At 45.8% G+C, this 11273-nt stretch overlaps 2 protein-coding genes across 2 annotated transcripts; one reads left to right on the top strand and one right to left on the bottom strand.

The window, feature by feature from the left end:
* Positions 1–3922: 3922 nt before the first annotated feature.
* Positions 3923–8790, bottom strand: LOC110332962. The gene is made up of 3 exons (XM_021214329.2): positions 8665–8790; positions 7949–8612; positions 3923–4384 (listed from the first exon to the last, which is right to left on the bottom strand). Exons 1-3 carry the CDS (start codon positions 8788–8790, stop codon positions 4164–4166), a joined length of 1011 nt encoding a protein of 336 aa, XP_021069988.1. The 3' UTR covers positions 3923–4163.
* Adrb2 (adrenoceptor beta 2) lies at positions 8582–10169 on the top strand. Its single transcript, XM_021215062.2, has one exon. It carries the CDS (start codon positions 8789–8791, stop codon positions 10043–10045), a length of 1257 nt encoding a protein of 418 aa, XP_021070721.1. The 5' UTR covers positions 8582–8788; the 3' UTR covers positions 10046–10169.
* The last annotated feature ends 1104 nt before the right edge of the window (positions 10170–11273 follow it).

Genomic DNA, 11273 nt, shown 5'->3' with positions numbered 1-11273 from the left:
AATTCAAGTGCATGTCAAAAACTATTGCCCTTGTCTGTCCTGCTCCAGCTAGCTCCTTTCCCACCCCCAGCCCCACCTCTTTAAATCTAAACTATTATAAGCAGTCCCAAATCATGGCCCTTGTGGGTTCTGCTTCTCTTTTCATCTGCTCTCTGGCACTGGGCTCCTGAGCATGTCTCTGTGGAATGGCCTCGCTTAGCTTGCCGTGGATATTTTTCCAGATTCCTCTTCCATGGCCTGAGACACCTCCTTTCCTTGTTTATTAGGATCTAGGCCTCCTCACCTCAGCATTCAGGGGGATTTCAAAACGCACAGTGCACCTCAGTTGCCTCTATTCCCTTCTCCCATAGCGGGCACGAGCATCTCCAGGAATATCTGCTGTTTCCCAAGCAGAGATGAATGGGTCCCACTTCTAGATCTTGGCCTGGGCTGTTTCTAGAACATTTACTCCTTCCTTGCCTGACCACTGAAATCCCATACAGATTTCAAACCCAGCTCTGCACCCACCCAGTTGAATGAAAAACTCCTGTGCGTGTACATGTGAGCGTGGGTATGCTTAAATACATGTGTGGAGTCCAGAGGTTGCTGTCCAGCCGTCTTCCTCAGCCGCTGTCCACCTTAGATTTTGGAGGTAGGTTTTATCCCTTGAACTTAGAGCTCATCACCTCAGTCAGGCACGACTGTGACCTCTAGGGGTCCTCCCCGACACTCGGATTGCAGATATATTGGCTCACAGCTGGGGTTTGCATGCTGAGGATCCGAACACGGGTCCTCACGATAGCGCAGCAATGCTTTCCTGACATTTCCCCAAAGCTTGGAATACATGTTCATGTGTGCGTGCATGCATGCGTGCGTAGATGCATGCGTGCGTGTATGCGTGCATTCTAAGCAATTGAAACCCATGCAGGAGATAAGCATTGACAAAAATCAGGTAAATGAAGACATAGGAAAGGGGCATGAGCAGAGAGCCAAGAGGCTCACGGCCAACAACGTGCAGGCACTAGTATCTTGCCTCTCTTTTTAGAAATCATGAATGGGGTGCTTGACCCAAAATCTTGGTTCTTTGGCCTTGTTCCTGTAAGTGTGGAAACGGATGCCTCTTAACTCCAGCAGTCTTGCAAAGCTCAACCGTGCACCCCTAACAACAGGGCACTTCCTCCACAGCAGGCAGAATATACAGCCTTGTTTTGAAGCTCCACATTTGGGGCTGAGTCCTATGACAATGATTCAGACTTAGGCTTGTAATCAGATGGAGTCAGTTTAAAAGCCCATCTTCTATTATTTATTATATAACCCGGGGCATGCTGCCCTGTGTCTTTAAACCCTCACTGTCCCACCCATGAAGGGGAATAGCTTTGCCTCTGTTGTAAGGTCGTACAGAAACGAGAATAAAACCTAAGATTACAAATGAAAATAGCATCAAAGTGTCCCATCCAGTTCCTGGTATGTAATGGACATGATGAACAGAAAATTTGATTATTATTTTTCAGATTCCACAGTAAGTTTCAACTTGACTGTGATGTACCAGGAACTGATCTGAAGGACTCTTAATCTGAGCTTATCGCTTTATTTGTCTGGAAACAGAGGCCAGGTGAGGGACAGTCATATTGTACAAGGAAGTGTCAGGACTAGTTTCTCCATGTTCCCTGACCCGGAGTCAGTAGACACGGTTGGAACATCTTGACCTCTCCTTGACTGTTGTGATTGAAAAATGTCCTCCAAGGATTTGAACTCTTGACTCACAGTTGGTAGCAGTGTTTGGGGAGGCTTCGTAGGTGCAGCCCTGCTAGAGGAAGTAAATCACAGGGGCAGGCAGGCCTTGAGAGTTCAATCTCTCTGTCCCAGGCTATGGTTGAGGTGTGAACTCTAAAGCTTCCTGCTTGTTGCATGTCTCTCTGCCAAGAGGGATTCTTACACCTCTGGAAGGGCCAGCCAAAGTAAATTGTCTTTGTCCCACAGATTGCTTTTGGTGATGGTGTTTTACCACAACGACAGAAAAGTAACTGAAACATTGACCGGGGACATGATTTTCCTTCTGTGTGCCCCCGCAGCAGAAGGTCCTGTTTTGGAGAAGGACCACTGTGTTTCTTTCCTGAGGATTCTCTTCTTCCTCTATCCTTTCCTTCGATCAATTTCATTTCCTGTGGTTTCCTCATTGGCCCTGCTGCCTCCCACATCTTCTACAATAGATATGGCTTGATCATCACAATCCCTTCGCTTCTTTCTTCCAGATCGGAGAAACTCTGTGTCTCCTTGCTTTATGCCATAGCACCGTGCAGTTTACACATAGGCTGGCTTCAGCCCAAGTCACATGACCCATCTCTTCTCTGTAGCCTGTTTTCTGAACTCTGCCTTTCCATAGACGCTTTGGGTTTATCATCAGTAATGAACATAGAACAAACTATCTGCCAAGCTAACCCTGACCACATTGGAGAAACTAACTTGTCTGACACTCATAGCATCCCATGAGGTTGTAAGATAAGAACACATACAGATAAGCAAAGTGTGACACAGATTAAGTAACTGGTTCAGGGTTTTCCCACAGACAATTGGAGGAAGCAGTTGACTCCTGGGTTGCTCCAAGAAGCAGACTCTACCTGACTCTTTGCTTCTTTCCAACCTCAGCTGCTTCTCTTTCACAAAGCCTTTCCTTTCTCAATACTAGCAAGCAAGTCCTTCATCTTGAGGGCTTGCAGATGCCAACCAATCTAATGCAAAACCTTACCAAGTCCACTATAGGTAATTTAATATATAGAAAGGATCCATGCCCTGCTGGATCCGTTTATTTATTCATTTAAAGGACTGCCCTTAAGGAAATGAATAGGATTTCCTGAAATAGAATTTGTCCCAGAAAACTCACAGTGATGATGATGATGACAACAATGATGAAGATGATGGTGAAGATGATGAAGATGACGATGAGGGCAACAATTGATTCCTACTATGATGATGATAAGCATTTCTCTTGGAAACACTGTGCTAAGTTCCTTAAATGCATTATTCTAAACATTATTCTAACCGAAAACCTCCGAGAGCACTGCTATTCACCTAAGCCTTCCACCAGAACGAAGCACCAATGCACGTCCCTCCCTTCTCACCCGCCAAGGAGTAATTTGATTCTCAGTTGTCATTCAGCATTTTGGGGTACAGAGAAACACTCTCCTTAGGCACTAGAATACCATTGCTAGTCTTTCTCTTCAACTGAGAACCTTCAGTGAAGAGCTCAGGACTTCAGCAGGCAGCAAAATCAAGAGACATCTCACTAGCATTGGTTTGTTTTCATGGTTACTTTATATTTATGGCAAGTGATAGTAGTTCTCCATATGTGGTTAGGGCTGAATATAATTTTTAAAGTGTATTTGAGCTTTAAAAGTGGGCCAGTGATGTAGGAAATCACGATATATACCTGTTATTCAGAACAGTGAAATCAAGGTGACAGGCAACAGAACATGAGTGTGGGGCTGAGAACAATTTGTTTTGTAGGATTCTAAGTAGTCTTTACCAGTTCCACAGTGGCTCTTCACAACCAGGAACCCGGCTCCTCAACGGCCCTCAAGTAACTTGCTCCCACTGCAGGCCGGTGCATTTCCAACAGGAAGTTCTCCATTGCATAGATGACACTTGAGGCTCAGGGAGAGAAGATGACTTGTTGAGGTTACTCACAACGCCATGGCTTTTGTGGGATTAGACCTAAGGTGTGCTCATCTCCCACTCATGGCCTGCCTACTCATCCAATGCTTCCCTCCCATCCAGACATCCATCGCTTACACATCATTCATTATTCAGCCCCGCTCCTACTCAGCAAGAGAATCATGCACAGATCCCTGGCCTGCATATCCCTCACACCATACATGCTTACAACTTCCCTCTTCTGTCCTTAGGAGGATACTTTTGTACCAGCTTAGGAGAACTAGAAAGAATATTCAGTCTCTTGCAAATGCCAATCGAGAAAGCTGTTGATGTTTAGTCCCTTTGAATGATTAATTTTTTTTTTTCAGGTCAAAGAGTCCTGTATGAGGTCAACTGAATTATCCCCTCCCTCCTGCCTCCTCCTCCTCCCTTGTTCTAATTTTAATGCCTTCTCCTTTTGTCCAAGGCCCCTGGGATGTAGAGGATTTATTAGCGTGTCTCTCATAAAACCGGAGCATAGCAGGAAATTAAATTCATCTGGCATAAGCACCTGTTTGGAGAGCTTTGCTGGTTGCACTGCTCCATTTCACAGTTGCCAAGGTGACGGCAAAGTGACTGACGGCTTGTTTGGGGATGGTACTATCAATGTTAACATCATCAACTAAAGGAAGCACTGTTGGGGGAGAAATCGGCCATAGTGGTCCAGGGTATCCCAGACCCAAGAGGAGAGCTCTCAGAGGGATCCTTTGGAGAACTCAAGAAAGAAAAGAGAGAGGTGATTGTTTTGAGTGGCCTCAAGGGGGCAGACTTAAGAGTCATGCACATAAACGGAAGGAAGACAGATTTTAGCTCAAAATCTGGACAGTGGAAGCAATACACTGTGAAAGATGTCAGTGGGGTTTTCCTCACAAGAGTTCAAGGAGCACACCTTGTAAAAACCTAAAATTCTTCACCCCAAATCATTACCACCCCAGACAACTAGACAACTCGAATGCTAGTAGTAATTATTTTCAGGTTCATTCTTCTCTCTGGCAATTTTGGTTCCTTTTCTCAAGGGAATGGTGTTTTGTCTACCCTCATCATAACTCAAAAACAAATTGCATATTACTCGTATTCAAAGGGTCCTTTCACACCTGAAATGGCGAGAAAATGCATTCTATATCTAGCTTTTAATGCAAAACTATACCACGGAGGGGATAACTATCTCTTCTTAGCATGCTAAGTACTTCATGTGCTTTTAACCGCACTTAACATAAACATAGTGAGATAATTCTGCCCTGAGATATTATTAAAAGATCGTCATGTTAAACAAAAGGATTCCACAGATGCTTGTCTGCCCAAGAATCATGAAGATGGAAGAATTCTTGCTGGAGCCAAGACTCAGCAGCAGGTTTCTTAGCAGTCCAACTAGTGGCGTGTGGGCATTCTTTGGCAGTACAGAGCCTCACTCCTGTTCAAACACTTACTAGATAAATCAAACTGTTTTTGATTCCTATTTGGCAGGCAGGAAATGGCAAATCAGTGTCTTAAGGGATTGACAAAATATGTAATTAGACACTATCAATCACCATAAAAGAGCTCGGTTTTTCTTACATCAGATAAATGCAGTTTAGTCGAAAGTAGTATTACTTAACTCAGTAAGGTTGCAAGATCCATAAACTGCTGTAGCAGACTCACTCACTGTGAAAGGAAATAAATCACTGTTGCTAGGTAGGGAGAGGGAGTGCAACCAGGAGGGTAGAGCCAGACTCTTAACTTTCCTAACACCTTGAACAGGACACGCCCCATTTCTTCATGTCAGGCTTTTTTTTTTTTTCAAACTAAAGGAAATAAACAAAATGGTCTACTAAGCTTTTCCCTATTTTAATGGTGTCTAGACTTAGGATCCTAAACAGAGGTCAGAGAAAAGATAACATTCTGAAATTCCTACCTCAGTAGGGGAAGACTATGCCATTTGTCAAGACTGGTGGGGGATGTCACAGGACCTCCTTTTTTTGACCAATGTTATTTCCTCGTCTTCATTTAGTATGTATGAGGTTTTTAAAAGATGTTTCCCCAATTATATAGCTAAAGCTCGGGGTGACTTAAGTACACAGCGAATAAAAGATTGTGTTTCTCCTGAAAGGGTTCTGCCAGAGTCTTTTTGTTGGTGGTGGTGTTGTTAGGGGACGATTACACTTCGTGCTTATTTATTCCATACCTTCACAAACAGGAAGTAGGTTTCAAGTGTTTTAGTTCCACAATTCTGAGTAGATGTGTATTTAAAGAAAGGTTGTTTCATAACACAAAACCTCTTCCTAAAATGCACCAGACCAAGGCCAGTTTTGGAAAACACAAATACAAAGTGGGTGTGCTTTGTAAACTGTGTGAACAGAAGATATCTTTAATTGATATTTGTGGGGCTTAGGGGAAGTATTTTTGAGACACTATCAAAAAAAAAAAAAAAAAAAGTATATGTCACTGAAGAAGGCCGAAGGGCCCATGTAGGTTCCATTTCTAAGCCCCATTTCTGAAGTAAATGCCGCACCTACATTTTTTTTCACAAAGTGCTTTACTGTTGTTCTGTTAGAGGAAATGGGTAATGTGTTCTAAATGAGTAAGTAAATTACCCAATGTTCTGGGGCAGTGGTGGCACACACCTTTAATCGCAGCACTTGGGAGGCAGAGGCAGGGGGATTTCTGAGTTAGAGGCCAGCCTGGTCTACAGAGTGAGTTCCAAGACACCCAGGACTCCACAGAGAAACCCTGTCTCAAAAAAAAAAAAAAAAAATGCCCAAAGTTCACTGACAAATTTCGCATTTGTCTGATATTTAACTATGTAACAGCTCTTATGGTTTCTATAGAATTTGATTCTCATCACAATGAAAATGCATTCTCTCTCTCTCCCTTCCCCATCTCTCCCTATCTCTCCCTCTCCTTCCCCCATCTCTCCCTCTCCCTCCCCCCCCCCAAACCCACAGCACACCCCCTTAGCGATGGAGAGAATTTGATCCCTTTGTGGTTTGACTAAGGAATGATTGCAAACGTTTGAAGATGAACCTGGAACCCAGGTGCTCTAATCACCGTTGTAGGCTTCTTCTGGACCCTCCCCTTTTCTATGTGGAATAACATAGCACCTTAGAAAGGTTGCCAGAAAATAGATCTAAGAATCAGACAGATTTAGGTTCAGATTCAGATTCTGGTGCTGCCTGGCTAGTGTCCACTAGGAAGCCCTTTGCCTTTTTGAGCCCAATTGGAGAATCAGGCTAAAAATACCTCCCATGGGATTGTGGGAAGGATTAAATGCAATAATGCACAAAAGGCACATAGCAGAATGTGCCCTAAATGTCAGCCATTGTTATGTTATTATGTAATCTACAAAGTATGTTTGCTTACTCCGTGTGAAAGACTTTCAGTCTATCAGACATAGTACATATGAAATCAAACCTTGAAAATTAATTTTTTTCCCAACAATCAAGACATTTGCCAGCTACAGAGGTTAGTATTTCATGAAATCTTAGTCTTGGTCTGAATTTTTTAATGGGAAGGAACAACTATCATTTTCTTTCTGTAGTTTTAAAATGGACTCTACAAAATGTGTTTTTCATATAATGAGTTATATGAAATTGTGGGGTTTTTTTTTAAAGGCAGAAATAGCCCAATGGTGGCACAGTCACATGACACAGCCTAAAAGTTTAGTGAATTACCCAGCCAACACATACAACTAATACAAACATACTAAAGAAATTGTTTGAAAAGAAAATTATTTAGATTGGAGAGACAGCTCAGTGCTTAAGATCATTGGCTAGTCTTCCAGAGGACGAGGGTTTAATTCCCAGCACTTACAAAGGCAGCTTTTTGAGCTGATAACTATGTGTATATTCAGTCCTAGGGAATCTGATGCTTTCTCCTGACCTCCAAAACAGGCACAAATGTGGTGCACAGGCAAATGTAGAGATAAGACCCCATGCACATAAATAATGTAGTTCATTTTTTAAATTGTAAAACAGAAAATTCGCATTTTTATTTTCAGCGCATCCCCAGATATCCACCATATAACAAGAAAATGATGCCACGCTCCCAAGAATTAAGAATAACACCTCCCCAACTCTACCCAAATGTGTGTACTTCTAGGTCTAAAGAAAGGCAAAGGATGAAGTTACTGTCTTGGTACGGTTCTCAAGGAGGGAGGACACCAAAAAAATATTTTTTCACAAAGTGTGCCGAGAAACTGTAGCTGTTGGAGTCACCTCTTGTGCTCTTGCCAAATAACTGAAAGGGGATACACTGGATGTCTGTGAATGGGGTGTCACTTATGAGCCTTAGAAGTGGGTGGTACCTGGATGTGGACACCCGTGTCTGAGTAGTCCGCACTCCATGTCTCCACAGGAGCGCTTATGTGCGTTTCTTTCCTCATGCTTCTGGGTGTTCCTGGGTTTGTTTATAGCCACCTCTCTGTTGGACCAGGAGACAGCTGTCGTCTCCAGAGTGAGCGGGCGCGGGTGTGTCTCGGTGTCTGTGGCTGTGGTTCGGTATAAGTCTGAGCATGTCCTGGTCGTCCGGGTGCGTTTGTGCCTGTGCGTGCGTGTCCGGGTGAGCTTGCTCTTTCTGTTCCTAAAAGAAAATGCACGCTGCGCCACCGGCGTCCAGAGACCTCTCAGCCAGCACAGGTGACCTGAACGGACAGGTAGCACCTCCAGACAGCGCCTGGTTGGCGGGTCGCACAGCAGCCCCAGATTTCTCTCTCTCTGGTGCCCCAGCAAGGGTAGCTGGAAGGGAGTGGTGACCTGGCCTCCGGGGAGCCGCTGGGCCCCGCCCGGGCTAACCCGGGGAGGAGGCGGGCTAGGCGGGGAGGGTTGGTCCTTGGTGCCTCGCCCCTCCGGGCATCCGGCCGTGCCATTGGCCCAAAGTTGTTTCACGTCACTGGGCAATTCCCCTAAAGTCTGGTGCACATAACGGGCAGGGCGCACTGCAAGGCTGCTTCTCCCGCTTTCAGGCTGCGGCTGCAGGAACCGCGAGCCCGGAGCACCCACGAGCTGAGTGTGCAGGACGCACCCCAGCACAGCCACCTACGGCCGCTGAATGAAGCTTCCAGGAGTCCGCCCCCGGCCGGCTGCGCCCCGTCGGAGGTGCACCCGCTGAGAGCGCCTGGGTGTGCTCACCTGCTAGCCTGCCAGCCATGGGGCCACACGGGAACGACAGCGACTTCTTGCTGGCACCCAACGGAAGCCGAGCGCCAGACCACGACATCACTCAGGAACGGGACGAAGCGTGGGTGGTGGGTATGGCCATCCTCATGTCGGTTATCGTCCTGGCCATCGTGTTTGGCAATGTGCTGGTCATCACAGCCATTGCCAAGTTCGAGAGACTACAAACCGTCACCAACTACTTCATAGTCTCCTTGGCGTGTGCTGACCTACTCATGGGCCTAGCGGTGGTGCCGTTTGGGGCCAGTCACATCCTAATGAAAATGTGGAATTTTGGCAACTTCTGGTGCGAGTTCTGGACTGCCATTGATGTGTTGTGCGTCACAGCGAGCATCGAGACCCTGTGCGTGATTGCAGTGGATCGCTATGTTGCTATCACATCGCCCTTCAAGTACCAGAGCCTGCTGACCAAGAATAAGGCCCGAGTGGTCATTCTGATGGTGTGGATTGTTTCTGGCCTTACCTCCTTTTTGCCTATCCAGATGCACTGGTACCGTGCCACCCACAAGAAAGCTATCGACTGTTACACCGAGGAGACTTGCTGTGACTTCTTCACGAACCAGGCCTACGCCATCGCTTCCTCGATCGTGTCTTTCTACGTGCCCCTGGTGGTGATGGTCTTTGTCTATTCCCGGGTCTTCCAGGTGGCCAAAAGGCAGCTGCAGAAGATAGACAAAGCTGAAGGAAGATTCCACGCCCAAAACCTCAGCCAGGTGGAGCAGGATGGGCGGAGCGGCCACGGACACCGAAGGTCCTCCAAGTTCTGCTTGAAAGACCACAAAGCCCTCAAGACTTTGGGCATCATCATGGGCACATTCACCCTCTGCTGGCTGCCCTTCTTCATTGTCAATATCGTGCACGTCATCAGGAACAATCTCATCCCTAAGGAAGTTTACATCCTCCTTAACTGGCTGGGCTATGTCAACTCTGCCTTCAATCCTCTTATCTACTGTCGGAGTCCAGATTTCAGGATTGCCTTTCAAGAGCTTCTGTGCCTTCGCAGGTCTTCTTCGAAAACCTATGGGAACGGCTACTCCAGCAATAGCAACGGCAGAACGGACTACACAGGGGAGCCGAGCACATGTCAGCTGGGGCAGGAGAGAGAACAGGAACTGCTGTGTGAGGACCCCCCAGGCATGGAAGGCTTTGTGAACTGTCAAGGTACTGTGCCTAGCCTTAGCGTTGACTCCCAAGGAAGGAACTGTAGTACAAATGACTCGCCACTGTAATACGGGCTTTCTACTCTCTAAGACCCCTCCCTGACAGGACACTAACCAGACTATTTAACTTGAGTGTAATAACTTTAGAATAAAATTGTATAGAGATTTGCAGAAGGGGGGGGACATCCTTCTGCCTTTTTTATTTTATTTTATTTTATTTTTTTAAGCTGCAAACGAGAGAGAGAGAGAGAGAGAGAGAGAGAGAGAGAGAGAGAGAGAGAGAGAGACTGTATTTGAGTGCTTATTGTTTTCTTGTATAGTTCAGTTCCTCTTTGTATGGAACTTTAAAGTCTCTGTATGAAGAGTGTTGGTTCTGGAGGACTGGGTCTGTCTGTCTGTCTGTCTGTCGGTCGGTCTGGGTGATGTTCCCATGTATCTACCTCACTGGTCAAGTATTAAGGATAATATATATTGCTGCTGGAAATCCGTATCTAAAGGAGAGAGTTTTCTTCCTGTACCCTTGGACTTGAAATATCCTGTGTCTTGGACCTTTCTGCTGTGACTATGGGCCCTTTCTCTCTCACTCCACTTATTTGCTCAAATGGAGTGTTGCGGGCAGGGATTTGAGGGACAACATCAGTTGTGTTTTTTTGCCGAGCAAAGTCTAAAGTTTACAGTAAATAAATTGTTTGACCATGACTTCATTGCACCTGTTTCTTCAAAACCCCTTGACTCTGGAGTGTCCTTGTCTCTCCCACTGGAAACCACAGGTAAACTATGTGTCATCACTGCTGAGTGGCTTAATGAGTAAGGGTACCAGAATGCCATGCACCGATTGTCTAGCCCTTCCATGTGTGTCTTTGGAGCTCCAGATGCAAACCTGTGCCTTTCCTAACTTCATTTGTGTCCCAAAGCAGTCCCGCCTGTTCCCAGCATATCTACAGTTGCTCTCCTGTGCTGTCACTCCAGAAACCCTGACTCACGGAGACAGAGATATGGGCATATGTTTTTGTCCCCACATGCTCCTGACACCCACCCTCCAGCTCTACTTGCTTAATAACTGTGTATATTTATATCACTGCCGCCTCTTACAGTAGTGCCCTTTGTACTGCGTCAGGGCTTGGTGTGTTCAGGATGAGGAAGATGTTCTGTGTAAAAGCTGTTCAAGCATCTAGGAATTCCAAGGGAAATCAAAGGCCTTGGTCAGAGATAGCAAAGCTTTACAAAACATAGCTGGTGAATGCTTCACGCCCTTCAGCCTCTCCTCGCTCCTGTCTGCTATCCCGTGTCTTCTGCT

The sequence above is a fragment of the Mus pahari genome, chromosome 15 (assembly GCF_900095145.1).
Source record: "Mus pahari chromosome 15, PAHARI_EIJ_v1.1, whole genome shotgun sequence".
Taxonomy (NCBI): Eukaryota; Metazoa; Chordata; class Mammalia; order Rodentia; family Muridae; genus Mus; species Mus pahari.
The sequence above is the reverse complement of the archived record's forward strand: the minus strand, read 5'-3'. Positions and strand labels throughout refer to the sequence as shown.

Excerpts from the sequence above, each read along its gene's own strand:
- Adrb2 (XM_021215062.2), top strand. The coding sequence starts at position 8,789 with ATGGGGCCACACGGGAACGACAGCGACTTCTTGCTGGCACCCAACGGA.
- LOC110332962 (XM_021214329.2), bottom strand. The coding sequence starts at position 8,790 with ATGGCTGGCAGGCTAGCAGGTGAGCACACCCAGGCGCTCTCAGCGGGT. Across the intron at positions 8,613-8,664 it reads CCGTAGGTGGCTGTGCTGGG|CCGCAGCCTGAAAGCGGGAG; the intron begins GTGCGTCCTGCA and ends CGGTTCCTGCAG. Across the intron at positions 4,385-7,948 it reads ACACGGGTGTCCACATCCAG|TTCTCCAAAGGATCCCTCTG; the intron begins GTACCACCCACT and ends TTCTTTCTTGAG.